The sequence below is a fragment of the Alternaria novae-zelandiae genome (genome assembly GCF_023758075.1).
Source record: "Alternaria novae-zelandiae strain BMP 2774 chromosome Unknown scaffold_18, whole genome shotgun sequence".
NCBI classification, from domain to species: domain Eukaryota; kingdom Fungi; phylum Ascomycota; class Dothideomycetes; order Pleosporales; family Pleosporaceae; genus Alternaria; species Alternaria novae-zelandiae.
In genome coordinates this window covers 618,991-636,411 of record NW_026056978.1, presented here as the reverse complement: position 1 = coordinate 636,411, position 17,421 = coordinate 618,991, and the positions used below count along the sequence as shown (strand labels likewise).

The 17,421-nt window shown below is 52.9% G+C and overlaps 8 protein-coding genes across 8 annotated transcripts; 6 read left to right on the top strand and 2 right to left on the bottom strand.

Annotated features, from left to right (window-relative positions):
* Positions 1-969: 969 nt before the first annotated feature.
* Positions 970-2,325, top strand: J4E88_008294 (uncharacterized protein; the record flags this gene model as incomplete). The annotated part of the gene is made up of 2 exons (XM_049401905.1): positions 970-1,095; positions 1,147-2,325. 2 exons carry the CDS (start codon positions 970-972, stop codon positions 2,323-2,325), a joined length of 1,305 nt encoding a protein of 434 aa, XP_049252443.1.
* A 566-nt stretch (positions 2,326-2,891) lies between these two features.
* Positions 2,892-5,319, top strand: J4E88_008293 (uncharacterized protein; the record flags this gene model as incomplete). The annotated part of the gene is made up of 4 exons (XM_049401904.1): positions 2,892-2,941; positions 3,193-3,875; positions 4,198-4,573; positions 4,623-5,319. The coding sequence occupies 4 exons, from the start codon at positions 2,892-2,894 to the stop codon at positions 5,317-5,319; spliced, it is 1,806 nt and encodes a 601-aa protein (XP_049252442.1).
* Positions 5,320-5,792: 473 nt separating this feature from the next.
* Positions 5,793-7,531, top strand: J4E88_008292 (uncharacterized protein; the record flags this gene model as incomplete). The annotated part of the gene is made up of 2 exons (XM_049401903.1): positions 5,793-5,807; positions 5,843-7,531. The coding sequence occupies 2 exons, from the start codon at positions 5,793-5,795 to the stop codon at positions 7,529-7,531; spliced, it is 1,704 nt and encodes a 567-aa protein (XP_049252441.1).
* A 51-nt stretch (positions 7,532-7,582) lies between these two features.
* Positions 7,583-8,809, bottom strand: J4E88_008291 (uncharacterized protein; the record flags this gene model as incomplete). Its single annotated transcript, XM_049401902.1, has 1 exon — positions 7,583-8,809. One exon carries the CDS (start codon positions 8,807-8,809, stop codon positions 7,583-7,585), a length of 1,227 nt encoding a protein of 408 aa, XP_049252440.1.
* A 649-nt stretch (positions 8,810-9,458) lies between these two features.
* MDR2 (multidrug-resistance transporter mdr2) lies at positions 9,459-11,861 on the top strand (the record flags this gene model as incomplete). Its single annotated transcript, XM_049401901.1, has 2 exons — positions 9,459-11,348; positions 11,394-11,861. The coding sequence occupies 2 exons, from the start codon at positions 9,459-9,461 to the stop codon at positions 11,859-11,861; spliced, it is 2,358 nt and encodes a 785-aa protein (XP_049252439.1).
* A 777-nt stretch (positions 11,862-12,638) lies between these two features.
* Positions 12,639-14,051, top strand: J4E88_008289 (uncharacterized protein; the record flags this gene model as incomplete). The annotated part of the gene is made up of 1 exon (XM_049401900.1): positions 12,639-14,051. One exon carries the CDS (start codon positions 12,639-12,641, stop codon positions 14,049-14,051), a length of 1,413 nt encoding a protein of 470 aa, XP_049252438.1.
* A 969-nt stretch (positions 14,052-15,020) lies between these two features.
* J4E88_008288 (uncharacterized protein) lies at positions 15,021-15,499 on the top strand (the record flags this gene model as incomplete). Its single annotated transcript, XM_049401899.1, has 2 exons — positions 15,021-15,224; positions 15,275-15,499. 2 exons carry the CDS (start codon positions 15,021-15,023, stop codon positions 15,497-15,499), a joined length of 429 nt encoding a protein of 142 aa, XP_049252437.1.
* A 232-nt stretch (positions 15,500-15,731) lies between these two features.
* On the bottom strand, positions 15,732-16,177 carry J4E88_008287 (uncharacterized protein; the record flags this gene model as incomplete). The annotated part of the gene is made up of 2 exons (XM_049401898.1): positions 15,732-15,937; positions 16,171-16,177. The coding sequence occupies 2 exons, from the start codon at positions 16,175-16,177 to the stop codon at positions 15,732-15,734; spliced, it is 213 nt and encodes a 70-aa protein (XP_049252436.1).
* Positions 16,178-17,421: the final 1,244 nt, after the last annotated feature.

Genomic DNA, 17,421 nt, shown 5'->3' with positions numbered 1-17,421 from the left:
CTGGAGACAAGAAACTGCAGGTCGTCTACACTAGAAGACGCGCATACGGGCCGATCGTTCACGTTGTAACGGTGAGATGTGGCTGAGCGGACTGCAACCCACTGACAAGGAACAAAGAGCCGCTCTGAGAACGACCAATGCAGCGAAAATACCAGTGCGATGGCAGCCCTATCTAAGCTGTTCTCGCTGAATGGGTCATACCAATGAGTCGCAGGAGACGTCTACGATAGTCCGCATCGAAGCCGCGAGTTCCGCGCCCTGGCAGTTCTACCCCTGATGCCGATCCCAATCGACACCAACACGATGACCTGAAGCGCACAGCTTATGACTCGGGTCTGTTAGAGGCACAGCGAAATAGGAAGAGCTTTGGAAACCTGAAAGCGGCGTCGCGCATGGCGCATGCCCTTGAAGGAATCTTGATTAAGGTTCCTCTTGGTAAGGCGAACTAAATGAATTCAAGGATGCATATCTGGAAAAGCCACGACCGACAGTATCTATGCCAAGCTGCCAGCCTCAAGACAAGATACGGTGAGGCTGTCAAATCTGCCATACTCCAGCTAGAAATTACTCGAGCGGGGCAAAGGACCCGTGCTGGTGGTTTCCACCTTGATGGGGTCACCAACAGCGATCTACGCTCATGATACCACTTCATAATGGCCGAATGCATGGGTCACTCCAGTGGATCAACTACGGACACCCTGGAATCAGGCTTCGTCATGTCGATCGACATCCTACTGGTCTTCCTAATGCACACAACGGTGATATACCGGACATTACTGTGCTGCCACACTTGTACATGGTGTGGCGTTAGGAGAGAGACGTTGGAGTGGGTGAGTATATAAGTACTATCGGCTCCGACTTCAGTAGTAGTATCATCCAGCTACAGATCCACAGTCATTCCTTTTTTACGACACTCGCTTTTTGCTCCAACTATTTTACAGTCTTTCCAAGAACCCTAATCCTCCCAAGATGCGTTTCAACGTCCCCGCCATTCTTGCAGCCGCCGCTGTTGCGAACGCCGCTGTTATTCCCCAGATCCCCAAGGTTGATGGCGTCGTTGGTGGCGCCACATCTGGCGTCTCTTCCACCGTCAACGTGAGTACACTACAAGTCGCCTTATGATTACTCAACTGACAACTTCAACAGAAGGTTGAGGGTGTCGCAAGCCCCAAGATCAATGCCTCCATCGGTCGCCGTGTCAACGCAAAGGTCGGCACCAAGTTTGGCTCCGTAGACGCCTCCGTCGACCCCAGGAAGATCAACGCCAACGTTGGTGCCCACATCACCAGTCGCCAGGTCCCTGATGTTAAGCCCATCGTTGGTGGTGCTACCTCCGGCGTCACCTTCACCGTCAACGACGTCAAGAACGTCGGTGCTGACGCCAAGGTCGAGGCTCTCGACGACGTCGTCGAGGTTGAGGTTGGCAAGCGCCAGGAGCTCCCTGTCGCTGGTGACCTCGTCAACGGTGCTACCTCCAAGGTCACCTCCACTGTCGACCACGTCAAGAACATCGATGCCAAGGTCGATGCCCTCGGTGCTTCCATCGACGCTTCCATCGGCAAGCGCCAGGACCTTCCCGTTGTTGGCGACCTCCCCGTTGCTGGCGGCGCTGCCGGCGACGTTACTTCCAAGGTTGGCTCTACTCTCGCCGACGTCCAGAACCTGAACGTCAACGGCATCGCTGAGGGTGTCACCGCCCCTGTTGCCCCCGTTGTTGACGGTGTCGAGTCTGCTCTCAAGCCTGTTGTCGACGGTGTCGAGCAGGCTGTTGCCCCTGTCACTGGCGCTGTCTCCGGCCTTGTTACCCCCATTGTCAACGACGTCAAGGACAGCGCTCTCGGTGCCGTCAACGGCGTTACCTCCAAGGTTGAGTCCACTGTTGGATCCACTGTTGACGACGTCAAGAACACCACCGGTTCCGCTTCCGCTCTTGGCCAGTCCGCTGATGCTGCTGTTGAGAAGCGCCAGGTTCCCGACGTTGCCCCCGTTGTTGGTGGTGCCACCGGTGCCATTGAGCCTGTTGCCAACACTGCCACTGGTGCCGTTAAGCCTGCTGTTGACACCGTCGAGGGTGCTGTCAAGCCTGCCGTCGACACCGTCAAGGGCTCTGTTGAGCCCGCTGTCAACACTGTCAAGGGTGCCGTTGAGCCCGTTGTCAATACTGTCTCCGGTGTTGTCTCACCTGTTGTCGACAACGTTAAGGGCGTAGCCGGATCTACCGTCAAGACCGCCACCGACAAGGTCGGCTCCACCGTCGACGATGTCAAGAACATTGACGTCTCCGCTGATGTCCTCGGCGCTGCTAAGGTCGACGCCTCCCTATAAAGGCGCTGCTAAGCTATGACGGTCATGCTTCGAGCGTTACGCAATCTTTCCAGCGTCCATCAGCGAGACGCATTTGTACATATATCCTAATCTGTAGTAACATCTAATCAGAAATACCCCCCATAACTTCATTCATTGCCTGTGAACCTGCCAAACCGAAAGTGTCTTGTGAGCTCATTGGACTGAAGAAGGTAAAGTCATCTTTGTTTGTCATTCTGTGCCATTTCCCACCCCTCGAGCTGTCCGCGCCATGTGTTGAATTATGATCATTTTGCCGTCTCTTTGGATCTTCTTGTTTGTATTGTCTTAGTGATTATCGTACGCCTGATGTAAGAAGTGATCTGTATGTACTAAAGTGCATGAAATGAAGGTGAGACCTATCCGAAGTGTTGAATACCTGGCTTGGGTAAGAGAAACTATTACCCAGTCTTAGCTCCATGACAAGTGAGAGGCTCTTGGGTTCCGCTGCCGCTGATTGATAAGCAATGTACCTACAACGCTCCTTCCCTCGAGTCCAACATCCTCTTCTTCCTCAACAACAATAACTCTATTTCAACATAGTCGAAATGGAGTCCCCCAGCAACCCACACAAGCGACAGAAGCTCGGTTTCGAGAGGTAAGTCGTGGACAACATTGAAGAAAGGCACACTGACAGTGTTGGTTCCAGCTACTCAAATTCCAGGGTCTTATCCGACATCACGATTCGATATGGAGTCTCAGGAGAGCGGACCTTCGAAGCGCACAAAGTAGTGCTAATCGCAATGTCGTACTGGTTCAAGGCAGCTTTCACTGGACAGTTTGCAGTAGGACTATCTTCCGATGATAGAGATGCATCCCTTACTGACGTACGAAGGAAAGTTCCGCCAGAGAGATCACTCTGAAAGAAGACGATCCCGATGCTCTACTCTTGATGCTCAACTTTGCATACGATCAAAAGATACCAAGTCTGGATGACGTTGACAACGTTATTCGTACTGCCCGTAGCATCCGAGATTGCTTAGGCTTGTACCGCGTCGCTGACAAGTACGACTTTCCTCAGTTCCTGGATCGGGTCATCTCAGTGTTCAAATGTAGCATTGGTTGGTGGTCGATGCAAGTGCGATCAGGCGACCCAGTCCCCATAAATGCCGTTTTACATCAAGAGTTCTGTGGATTCGTCAGAGATGTCTATGATATTGTTGGTTCGGAACATCATCCTAGTCATCCATTGGTAGATGTGTTGCTAGGATTTGCAGACGACCCGCGATCCACATATATGGTCAACCGCATCGGTCGCCAGCCACTCATAGCGTCGGCCTGTCGGGAAGTGGCAGAATTTGGACGGGACATCTTTCTCCATTTGATGGCAAAGACTGGAGTCTTACATCAGGATGGCGGTATCGTGACGGAGGCACTCTGTATCGCGGCTAGCAGAAGATGTCCAGAATGCGAGGAGATTGTGTTGATGGCCGAGCTGAAGGAAAATGATTGGAAGGGTCACTGTCCTCGTTGTGGTGGTTACCAACTAGACTGGCGGCCAGAAATGCTGTCTTACGAGGAAGACAAATTCAGTTAGGAAGGACAACAAAGCAAATGATAATACCTGGGCATTCTTGCGTAGCTAGAAGAGTGGTAGCGCGGTCTTGCCTCGGCAGCGGAGATGTCCGGCACTACCGGCAGGCCACCCTGAGCTAGGTTTCAACTTTCCAATGTTTCCCCCTCGAATTGCTGTCCATGAACTTGCGATTCCACCAGCCTGCCACTTTAACGACGTTACGACCCCTTGACGACCATTTTGCATCTCTCGCTCTCTTTTCTGTCTTTCTGAACTGTTAGAGATACTCCGCGTGGCTCCCATATAGCTCGGAACTGTCTGCGCCCATCCATACCTAGAACACACGCCCTCGCGCAATCACGCCTCACCGCTCCAGACTGCAGCTGCTCAGCTCACTCGACTTGTTATCGCACTCGCTCTTTACATCGAAACACCACACCCTCCTTACCTGCCCACCATGCCCGAAACAACCAAGGTCGTGCCCCTCACCTGCCACGGCCACTCGAGACCTGTGCCGCATATTCACTTCTCGTCCCTGGTCGACGAGGACCAGTACTACATTATATCAGCATGCAAGGATAACAACCCCATGCTCCGCGACGGAGTCACGGGAGATTGGATTGGCACCTTCCTGGGCCACAAGGGCGCCGTCTGGCAAGCGAGACTCTCCTCGGATGCCTCACTAGCAGCGACGGCCTCTGCGGATTTCTCTGCGTAAGTGCTTCCGATTACCGTGAGCGACGATGGTACTAATACTCTACAGCAAGGTCTGGGACACGCACACCGGTGAAGCCCTACACACTCTCTCGCACAACCACATCGTCCGCGCCGTCGCGTTTCCCAATCAGCCCCACCCCCAGATCCTCGCGACAGGAGGCATGGAGAAGAAATTGCGCATCTACGATCTTTCACGTAGCGACGCGACGAGCTTCGAGATTGGCGCAGGTGTCCACGCCGGAACCATCAAGTCGATCGTGTGGACATCGGACCCGAATGTCATAATCACAGCAGCTGAAGACAAGAAGGTGCGGTGGTGGGACTTGCGCCAAGAGTCTACAATCGGCGAGCACGCCGTCGAAGGCACTGTTGGCTCTTGCGAGTTGGATAACACCTCCTCGGAGGGCATTTTGAGCGTGGCTGCTGGAAACAGTGCCTACTTCTTCAACAGCCAGTCGCCCGGATCGCTCATCAAAAGCATCAAGACACCGTACGAGATTGCCAGTGTGGCCCTGCACAATGGCGAGCGGAAGTTTGTTACTGGTGGTAGCAACCAGAATGATACCTGGGTCAGGGTCTGGGACTTCAACGAGGAGAAGGAGCTCGAGACCAATAAGGGCCACCACGGACCTATCTGGTCGGCAAGCTTCTCGCCTGACGGAAAGCTCTACGCGACAGGCAGTGAGGATGGAACAGTCAAGCTCTGGAAGTTCACATCCGGCCCGTACGGTCTGTGGAAATAGGATTTCGCATGACCGGCGCTGCTCCATGCCACATCTATGGCCAGATGCAACATTCCAGCACCCCCATAATAGCAAATACGAGACAAGTAGCATTTACCACTTTGGACACTTTGGACAAGCTGTTGCAATCCCGATTCTTAACAATGACATGTATGGAACAGGTGAGCAGAAGCGCTGCGAGACCATATCGTAATCGCAGCGTTGGAGTTGACATTACATTCGCGCGCTATCTCAGGCTACTCCAACCAGGGTAACTGTACCCGCGGAATTATCCGATTCGACATGCCGAAGGATCAACAACACCAATGGCGTGCAGCAACATCATCCGCCTGCATATGCTACGGCCGGCCTAGGTAGCGATGTGCAATGCTCAACACAACGATAAGACTGCCTTGGCAAGATAGCCGATAGCTGCGTTCACGGCCGTTGCCAAGGGTGGGAGGCCTTGACTGGTGCACTTAAGTACAGATGCCATGACCTCGTTGTCTGTATTGTATCCCCGAACATTACTGTCGCCTGTTAGAAGTCGCTGCCGGGGTCTTCGGTTATCTCGTCTCTACCCCTCCCTGCTCAATCACTGGATCCGGATTTGAAGCAACAACACATTCAGCAGCTGAGGAGAGTCAGGATGGGAGAGAAAGAGGAGATCTCGCCAGCGCGAGAGGCTAGCATCGATGAGGGGCAACTTGCTGCTGAGAAGCAGATGCGCGATATCGGTGCAGATCTGTATCTCGAAGTCCAGCAATACTCAAGAGAAGAGCTGGAAGCAGAACGCAAAGTCGTCTTGAGAAAGATCGATTGGGTCATCATGCCAATGGTACGTTCTCTCCATTTCATTTTCACTAAACCACGAGACAGCATAGCTAAAGAACCCACCCAGATCTGCATAACATACATGATCCAATTCCTCGACAAACTCTCCCTAAACTACGCAAACGCGTACACCCTAACCCCCGACCTGGGTCTCCAAGGCGACCGCTACGGCTGGGTCGCCGCCATCTTCAACTTCGGCTACCTCTTCTGGGCTTTACCTGCAAATTACCTCATCCAACGCCTCCCAGTCTCGAAATACACCGGCCTAATGATCCTCCTCTGGTCCATCCTGCTCTGCTGCCACGTCGCAGCGAAAAACTACTCCGGCATGCTAGCCCTCCGCTTCTTCCTCGGCATGTTCGAAGCCAGTATCAGCCCGGCCATCATGAACATAGTCAGCATGTTCTACCGCCGCGACGAACAGCCCGTTCGCATGTGCGTGTTCCTCGCTTTCAACGGCATGGCAACGATGGTCGGAGCGCTCCTCGGCTACGGCCTCGGTCACGCGCACTCCGCGCATATCAAAACGTGGCAACTCATCTTCCTCGTCATCGGCCTCTTGAACTTCGTCTGGGCGTGGGTGTTCCTCTGGGTCATGCCTGATAGTCCTTCCACCGCCAAGTTCCTGAATCATAAACAGCGTATCGTGGCGATTGATCGGATCGCGAGTAATATGATTGGTGTGAAGACGAAGCAGTTTCAGAAACATCAGGCGCTGGAGGCCGTGCTGGATTTTAAGGTGCTGTGTATTAGTTTGATTGGACTGTGCTGTGGAGTTATTAATGGGGGTGTGTCGAACTTTTCGTCCAGTCTTATCAGGGGATTCGGGTTTAGTGGCATTTATGCTACGTTGCTTCAGCTTCCGACGGGGGCTATTGAGTTTGTTGTTGTACCGCTGTGTGGACTTGCAGCGGGTTACTTCAGGGATACAAGGTGTCTTATCCTGGCTGTGGTCTGTTTACCGCCACTGGCTGGGTTGCTGGGGATTCGACTTACGCCGCTATCGGAACGCTGGAGTCTTGTTGGATGCACGTGGCTACAGTACATCATTGGTGCGCCGGTTATCTTGTCCTGGAATCTGCTTACGACGAACATCGCGGGTCACACGAAGCGTAGTACCGCAAACGGGATGTGGTTCGTTTTCTACGCGGCGGGCAATATTGCAGGAGCGAACATCTTCTTCGCGAGGGAGGCGCCGCGTTATTTCTCGGCATTGACGGGGCTCATCGTTTGTTATTGCGCAATGGTGGTGATAGGAGGTGTACTGGCTCTGTGGATGGGTTGGGAGAACAAGAGGAGGGATAGGATGTATGGTCAGGGCGAAGATGATCAGGCCATTCGGGATGGATTCAGCGATTTGACGGATAAACAGGCGAAGCGTTTTAGATATGCGCTGTAGAGTTCGTGGACGGTTCAATGGAAAGATATCTATCCTTACTACGTACTTGTCTCATGAAGAAATGTTCATGCTCTGTAGGTCCTTTGCAACGTCATCCCCCGTCACATCATTCTTATCCACATTACTTGAGAAGTATCCAATGCCTTTGCATCCACCTTCATCATCAAATTCCACACCAATAATCTCCTTTGCTACCCACTGTGCAGTCTTGGCATGCAGACTGGGTTCCATCAGCACATCCTTCCTCTTCCCTCCATACACCTTGCTTCTTCCCTCAGCAAGTGCCTGGAACACTACCATCTGGTCCCGCAGGTACTCGTCCACGCAGCCACCATGCTCGATCTCTGTTAACAAATCATCGGACACCTTCTTCACGATGGTGGGGATGATCTGTTTGAGCTTCCCAGCACGGAACCCACGATCGTATAGCCAGTCGCGACCAAGCTTCATGCCGGTGGACGTGGTAGCTACTAGAAGGAGGTAGTAACGTTTGTCGTGGTGTGAGTCCTCGAAGGTAATATCAACCCTATTATCGTGATCGCCCGTATCGCCGAAGAAACGAGATTGGCGTCTCTCAAACATGACATCGAGTTCCTCGCGAAACTGCCGCTCAGTATCTTTGGGTGCGATGATGGTCGCCGTTACACTGGTATTTTCTCCTCTGTCGAGCAACTGAAATGCTGATAGTCTCTCTTTCATAGGCGAAATTGTGTACGTGACGCTGCCAACAGTGGCACTTCCTTGTGACCAGCCCCGCGAATGGATCTGAATGCCGATGTGTGGTATGCCGATAAGCTCCAATGTTGGTATGAGGACCTGTCCACCATAATCGATGGACGGGGAGTTGGAAACGTTGGTGCCTCCATCGATACGTATACGTATCGGCGTTTCAACTCCAGAGAAGATGATGTACGGTAAGATGGCCTGAAAGACGAGATTAACACTTCCGGGGGTGCTTTGTTTGATCCGCACGTCGCCAGCATCGAGTACGCTGTTGAATTGTTCGACGATCTCGGATGGTATGAAGGTGATTTCCTTGCTCTTGAGGCCTGCACCGTTGATGTTGGCGTTGCTTGCCTGGCCTAGCCACTGCACACAGGTCAAATGCTGGGCTTTGAGTCCCCCGCCGCCGGACCGCTTGCCCCGGATCTTGCTGATGCGGATTGGCTTCCTGGTTAGGCTCGAGAGACAGAGGGCGACCCGTAGGAGCTGGCCTCCACCTTCGAGGGTCGTGCCGTCTAGATGAATGGGTATCTGGGTTTGAGGTGTGGACGCCATGGCTACGAACAATGCTGCCGTACGACTGTGCAGCTCATCGATGAGTTATGTGCAACAGGAGAACAGATTCTGAGATGCATCGCTGTTGGGGCTGAGACATCCGTTGATGCCTGGTGTATGAGTGAAGATGACTCAGGCGGTCGCGCCTTCCTTTCACGCCACGAATGAGCCTAAAGGCCACCCGTATGTAGCAGGTGTATATTGAGTCATATTTGCACCTTCTTCGTTTGAGAGATTGAACTTCCTCTGTGGAAACCCCATCGATTTGGCGTGGGGGTGAACAAGGAGATGACCTAGAGCGCGCGAAGCTGCAGCATTCCGCGGCGATGACGTCGTTCAGTCTCAAACATTCAGACAATAGACATCGATAAAAACACTAGGCATCTAGAACGTGATGATTGCAAAGACCCTTGAACGCGGGCGTGAAGTTGGTGGTGCCCTGCTTCAGGGACTCTCGGAGATCGAGCCGCGGCACGCAAGCGATCGACGCGGCGGTCCTGTCGTCATCAGCGAGGCGCCGAACTTTTGATTGACATGTCCGAAGTCGTCCACTCCCACGTCCGCACGTCCACGGCCATGTCGAATGCCTCAATAACGCCCCAATTCCATCTTCACGTCCGGTAGCCGCCTCGTCTACCCCCCGCCAGCCATGCGCGCTCCGCTGGCTTTCTCCGCAAAGGCCTGGCACGGCCCAGGCAACGGAGCCCTCTTTTCAAATATACAGTCGCGCATCTCGACGACAACACCCGCCATTGCGAGATCCTTCGTTACCACACCGATACCGAAAGCTTCAATACCCAAGGCGTTACCGAACAGCTGCGCGCCGTCTCTCTCTGCACCGTCATCCATACTACGACTCGCAGTCGCGGGCACCACACGCAACAATGGCCTACACACACCAGCTCGCATGTTCACGACATCGCGACTGTTAGCCGAAGCCTCAAGCAATGCCAAGCCTGCGAAGCAGCGCATATCATACAAAGAGGAAATCAAACAAAAGGGCATCGTAGACTTGGAAGAGCACGACGGCGAGCCCGAGAACGAGGAACAAGGCTTTGCAAAGTCCGAAAAGGCAGCGCAGGCAAAACAGGTCAATTTGAGCGCCAAACTCAGCAAAGACGGGTCTGGCTCTAGTGGTGCACCAGGCGGCATGAAGGAGATCTGGAGGCTGATCAAAATTGCCCGACCTGAGCTGGGCGTGCTCTCCTGGGCCTTCCTGTTCTTGCTCCTTGGTTCTGGCATTTCTCTCTCGGTACCCTTCTCAATTGGCAAGATCTTGGACGCCGCTACTTCGACTGAGAACACCAATGGTCTGCTCTTTGGTGTGTCGCCATCCATCTTCTACTTCGGACTGGCAGGTGTTTTGACGACCGGCGCTGCCTTCAACTTTGGACGTATCATCATCCTTCGAATCGTCGGAGAGCGCATCGTCGCACGTCTCCGATCGCAGCTGTACCGCAAGACCTTCGTCCAAAACGCCGAATTCTTTGACGCGAACAGAGTTGGAGATCTCATCTCCCGTCTCGGTTCGGATACCATCATCGTTGGAAAGAGCATCACACAAAACTTGTCCGACGGTCTACGTGCGCTCGTTAGTGGTGCAGCTGGTTTTGCCATGATGGGTTTCGTCAGTCTGAAGCTTACCGGTATTCTCGCCCTGATTGCCCCGCCTGTCGCACTCGTCGCCTTTTTCTCCGGTCGATCGCTGCGAAACCTCAGTCGTAAAATCCAGAAGAACTTGGGAACATTGACCAAGATCGCCGAGGAGCGGTTAGGGAACGTCAGAACAAGTCAGGCTTTCGCTGGCGAGGTTCAAGAAGCATCACGATACAACCGGCAGATCAAGAGGATATTCGCTTTAGGAAAGAAGGAAGCCGTGGTTGCCGCGAGTTTTTACGGAAGCACTGGACTCATGGGCAACCTGACCATCATCTCCATCCTGTATGTTGGCAGTAACATGGTCAAGAACGGCGTCATCTCTATCGGTGAGCTCTCCTCGTTCTTGATGTACACCGTCTATGCTGGTTCTAGTATGGTTGGTCTTTCCGGCTTCTACGGTGAGATGATGAAGGGTGTTGGAGCTGCCAGTCGTCTCTTCGAACTCCAGGATCGCAACCCAACAATATCGCCCACCAAGGGTCTACCAGTGAAGTCGGCTCGAGGCCCCATCGAATTCAAGAACGTCAACTTCAGCTACCCGACCAGACCAGCGGTTACCATCTTCAAGGACCTCAGCTTCAGGATTGAGCAGGGTACCAATGTAGCCATCGTTGCACCCAGTGGAGCTGGAAAGTCTACGGTCGCCAGTCTCCTTCTACGTTTCTACGTCCCCAACTCTGGAACCGTGACCATCGACGGCCGAGACATCACCACCTTGAACGCAAAGCAATTGAGGAGGAAGATCGGTTACGTCGGTCAAGAGCCCGTACTCTTCTCTGGCACAATCGCGGAGAACATTGCATATGGCGTACCCAACGCTACACGCGCTGAGATCGTGGCTGCTGCCCGAAAGGCCAACTGCCAGTTCATAAGCGATTTCGTATGTACAACCCCTATCATATGGGAGCCCCGCTAACAAGTACAGCCTGATGGCCTTGAAACACACGCTGGTGCCAGAGGTACTCAACTCTCCGGAGGCCAGAAGCAACGTATTGCCATCGCACGAGCACTCATCAAGAAGCCCGATATCCTTATCCTCGACGAAGCCACGAGTGCTCTGGACGCCGAGTCCGAAACTCTTGTGAACCAAGCGCTTAACAAGCTTCTCCAAGAGAACAACACAACTATTAGCATCGCCCATCGTCTGTCAACGATCAAACGTTCCGACCGTATTATCTGCATCGACTCTGAAGGTAGGGTAGCCGAGGAGGGCACCTACGAACAGCTCAGCTCGAACCCAGAGGGCGCATTCAACAAGCTCATGGAATGGCAGATGAGCGGTGGTGACGTGCCTGCTAAGGACGTCAAGGCCCCAAAGCCTCCGGAAGAAGAGGAAATCGAGCGAGAGCTTGATGAGGAGAAGGAAGAAGCTGCTGGCCGCAACCGTGTCTAGTGAAGCTGCATCTTTATTTGTATCATATCCAATGGCAGTCGTGGCGATTTTGCGCGACTCTCCTGCTTCTTCATGGAAGCAACGGTGGGCAAGCCCGCCACCAACAATGAACCTCCACATAGCACCAGGGTTGCTGCACGCTTGGGCCAAACCACGCATTCCAAAAGCAGAATGCGCTCCGCAGGGAGATCAGAGAGATCGCCCTCTCGCATGGCGCTATTGGAGTGGTGCGATTTGATCACATAAGAACTTATACGATCAAGCTCCTATATTGCCATAGCCTAGGATATAGTTCACGTTCTGACTACCCAAGCATGTGAGGCTTGCAACTACAATCAAACAATCATTCTCCTCTCAACATCACTCTACACTCTGCATAACATGTCGGGACGCTCCGCTAGCTCCATTAGCACCCTGATCGCACCCTGCATCGCCATGTCATCACATAATCAGGTACGACACCACTCATAGCACGCACCACAACCCGATACATGAGAGGCTACCAATCAAGGCTCTACTGAACACACTAGCGTACTCAACGAGGCAATCTCCCCGTACATCGTGAGGTAACGCGATGGTGACGTCATGCATACCGCGCAGTCTAGACCCTCCACACCTAACGCGCGCTGACACGTTGTATACCGTGTAGTCAGACAGGTGCCTATCAACTCCCGCCTGTGAAGTTACTTTTCTTATCCTTCATATGATCACTGTTATTGACACTCTTTATTCGTAAATACACCCCTCTGCACGCTCGCAGGCTATTGATCTTCAGCCATGTCGTCCTCCACAGCCAGCAGTATTCCCAAGGCCAGTATCAGGGACCTCCCCGACGAACTACTTCTTCAAGTCACTCCTCATCTAATAGTCGAGCCGCGCTTCGACCGAAGCGCCTACGGAAATCTAATATCCCTCGCCGCTGCGAACACTCGCTTCCCCGGAGTCATTCGGACCACCTTTCACGAGCTCAAAGCACTTACTCTTCCCCTTCCGAAAGCATTCGCCTTGTTTCGAACGCTCCGGGATTTCCCCGCCAACGAATGGGCGGAGAAAGTCGAGTCTCTTGAAATTACCCATTATGTATCTCCTGAGGCTCGGAAAGCAAACTACGGTGGCGATGAAGACGGCTGTATGCGAAGACCCTGGAGCAGTGTCCGAGAATGTGAACTTCGGCGCAGATTGCGCGCTGGGCTTCTGCGGTACGTGGATGCGCGACGCCGGTCACGAATGCCGTCAAGACAGTTCGCTATCGAGACCGAAGTTACTTTCCGAACAGATTGTCTAAACGTTATCCGGGACACTGAAGACATGAGTAACCACAACAAGCGGATGTGGGAAGACGCGCTCCGAGCAGGTCACAACAACGCTTTCCTCGCTCTACTCCTGCTGGCGCTACCAAACCTAGAAGAATTGCTTCTCGGTGGCGGTCATATGTTGCACTATCCGATGTTGCTCAGGGATGCAGACCCATGGCAAGGACCAATGAGCCCGCAGGTTGATGGGCGACGTCACTGGACCAATGACCCCTCGACGCAACAACTACGAGAGTACAAGTACCTCGCTCAAGTCTTCGAATCCAAGTACTCGCGACTCACCAAGCTGGAGCTGCCATCCTCATGGAGTGGTATAACACGCTCTCGGGCTCAACGAATCTCGCCCATATACTACCATTTCGACGACTTACAGACGTTGATAATACCGGAGTCTGCGCTTCCACCTAGTCACGTCGTGCTGGCCAACGGACTCTTATTCTCGGTACTGCCGGTGAGCCTCAAGTCTTTGACTATTGTCGATTGTATGGTTCTCACGTCGGGGTTTGTGAGACGCTTGCTGAACGACACCGTTGTCGATCCGACTACTTATCTTCCAGGTCTGCGCTCAATCAGTGTATACTACATCGGCCAGCCCTTCTACACGCTCGAATACACAGACATTATAAGCGCGAAAGCACTCGGAATTACGATCGACTGTTTCTTCTTGGACAACGTAAAGCCGACAACGGAGCTGATGGCTTCAGATGTGGGAGGTCAACCATGGAAGTTGAGTACGGACGAGGTATTTGGAAGGGCGAAGATTCCAGCACTAGATCGAGGTGTTTGTGAAGTGGCTGGATATTGGGTGGGGAGCAAGCAAAAAACGGGTCGTCCAACTGGTAGAGCGAAGGAGCATTTTCGAAATCGACGTGGCTAGTGGCGTGGACATCAAAGTCAATGGGCTTGGTCGTCGAGTTCAGGGGATGTGCATTGTTGGCCTTCCGATATATATTTTATCTCATGCTCTAGCTGCCGTATAAGTTCATAGGAACCATTCGAGTTGATGATACAAACATGTTTCTCGTCGCAGTGATGCTAGCCGTTCTTTAAGCACACGAAAGTAGCAGAAGGGCATTGTCATTTGCGTGACTTTGAACCTAGCTAAGATTGAAACAGTATCACGTCTCGGGCCAGAGTAAGCAGTATCTGCAGACTCTACGTAGAGTTGCTAATACCTGACAAAAGATACGTACTAAACAGTCGGAAGAGTAAGAGTCTTCTTAGGACTGCTCTTGCGATCTCTAAACGCGAAAAAAGAGCCCTTGGAGGGGTTGATCCGGAGAGTATTGGACCTTCCAAGGAAGCATCTGCTTGGGGACGGTTCTCAGTCACCTCGATGCTCAGCCCGAGGGTCAAAAGCTCATTATCTTCTTTCCTGTTCGCGGTTTCCTAACGGCGGGGCTTTATTGCAGAATAAAGGCTTTTTGCTCTTTGCGCACTCGTGCATGTGAACGTCAGCAACCAGGCGCGCATGCGCGATAATGTGGGCATACCGTGATATGTCACTGTCAAGGCGTGTCAAGGCGGGGAGAAAGGGCATTGGGGCATGTGAGAAGGCAGCGACTGGCCGAGGCAGCGTAAACAGCGGAACAAATTGCGCGCTGTATGGTGAGTGTTTCGGCGCGCAACATGTTCGCCCTAGTGCATTACGCATCTTTACAAACCTAAATCATCGCGCATTCACCACCGGTAGATAAGCATGTGTGCATCGACCCCGCCACCTACCCGCTTCATGCTAGCCTATTGTAATAAGTTAGACATGTATATATCAAGTACCATAACGCAACTCACCGTTGCAACAGTACCTATCAACATTTTCCATCTCTAACCATCTGAAACATCCATAATGTCCACCCTCGCCGCCCAGAAAGCAACGGCTCAGACCGTCATCGATGGATACAACGCATGGAATATGGACAAAATCATGGCCTATCGAACGGAAGACTGTACACAACAAGTCCTTCCTGCATCGCTAGGGCGACCAGTCATGAACAACACCCAATATCGCGAACGTTTCAGTCAGATGATTCCACATTTCAGGAACTTCAAGGTAAGACGCGGGGTTCTGTTTTGGGATACAAGCAACTAACGTGCCATTAGGTTACTGTCCACACAGAGGTCCATGATGCAGATGCGCATACGTGTATCATGCATGCGACGAGCACAGCCGACAGTGACATTGGACCGTACGCGAACGAGTACGCGCTGGTCTTGCATTTCACGGAGGACGGGAAGCAGGTTACCAAGTTCTTGGAGTTTGTAGACTCGGCTTTCTCCAACAAGTTCTTCAAAGAGCTGAGGGATGCGGGACTTGGACCGCAGTAGACATGCGGGAATGTGATTCAAGAGAGACCTAGATCTATGATATATACAAGTCGAGGATAGAACACAAGGCGAAGAGGTTAGATCGCTGACGTATCCTGTTCTCCATCAGGACAGAGAAAGCTAAGTAGAAATGGATACACGACATCGACCGAGAACATGAGTGCGCCCAGTGTCTTTTCAATCCATTCTACTACGCTGAACCATCTTCACCTCCCTTAATCTCTCCTCCATCCTACCGCTTCACCTCGAAGTCACCTCCAGGCTTCCCCGGCGAATGCACCTGCTCATGATTGTCAAACTCCTTGCCCGAGAACTTGCCCTCGCGAACTTTGTTCTGGTTCTTGTGCGCGGCGATGCTGTGTTTGGTGACGCTGTCGCCGTGGCGGTCTTCTACGGGCTTGGGGACGTCGGAGGCGTACTCGGATTCGTGGCGATGCCCTGGTCGGGTGGTATCATGTGATGCTGGGGGAGGTGGAGAGGATTTAGAGGCTGATTGCGCGGAGGAGGAGAACGTGGAGGAAGAGGCGGAGGACGTAGATGGGGTGGTGGTGTAGTAGAGGGCTGCAGCGCCGGCGGCCGCGGTTGTGGTGAGCCTGAGGGAGTCAGTACGGCGTGTCCAGTTGGTATGGGGACGCAATTCGTACCGCGCAAAGAATTGGAATAGCGATTACTCACCATGTCAATCGCGACGATGTCTTCAGCGTTTCCTTGGTGCGCTGCTCATGGTCTGTCGCATACTGTCTCCTCGCTGCTGGACACCTGGCCCGGCATGGTACGCGAGACAGAGCTCGCAGTGACGTTGCCTTGGTGGTAAACATTATGTCGCTGTTAAAGTTAAAGATGGTGAAGTGTTAACGGACAGTCCCTGCCTTGCATATGTATGCGCCATCTGCCCAGGTGTTGATGGCTGGCCCCAAGCCACGCTACGTCATCGGCTTGTTTACGCGCCTTGGAACGTGGACGCGCCTGCGCACGTGCCTACGCACGCTACGCCACGAGGCTCCTGGAGCAGAGGAAGGAGGCACCTAGATCTTGGCTATTGCTCCTCCGCTCCACCACCACCATTACCACTGTTACTGCTGCGTCTATTCCGCTCTATGGCATCAAGCTGGTCCCATCCTCGGCATGCGTCACCACCACAGCTATACCTCGGTAGCGCCCTGCGCCGTGCCGCAGCGAGTCTTCAAGGACCGACGACGAGACAGGCTTGGACGGACTGCAACATGTCTACAGGTCAACCTTTCGAGAACACCCTAGTGCTGGTCTTCTCTCCTGCGAACGCAGCCCTCCTATGGCGCCTCCCATGCCGTCCTCGCCGCCGTTCTGCTCTGGAGGCCAGCGCAATAGCTTCATATACCACCAAATCACCCATTCCTTCACATACGACCATAGGACAATGAGAATTAGGCTTCCCGTCCGCTCAGCCATATACAAGCATTGTACCGGCGGATTAGTAGTTAGGTGGGTGACCACTAGCGAATCCCCGCTGTTGTATGTTTTTGCACATCCTTCTTTTTGCCTTTTTTTTTTGCCCATGCTACGGCAGTTATCTAGAGCAGACGAGCGGCCTCCGATTTGTATACCATCATGCTTTGGTAGACAAGAAGAACCGCGAATTCAAGCACCCGAAGCCGAACCCGCACCGATACGAGCCCACACCTAAGCCACTTCGAACCTCTATACCTCCAGCTATGGGTATACATCCGCTGGTATATGATACTTTTGTAGTTGGATTAGGCCACTATTCCTGAGGGAATTAATAGCAAGAATCTCAGAACCAACAGTAAGGCCTTGCCTTTTCGTGTGCTGGAGATGGTGCTGAATAGGTACGGTATTCTGGAGGATCGCGAGATGACGAAACTCAGACCGTAAGGCCTCATGCTATTGCGCTTGCTTTCAGGCTGAGTAGGTATCTGTACGTC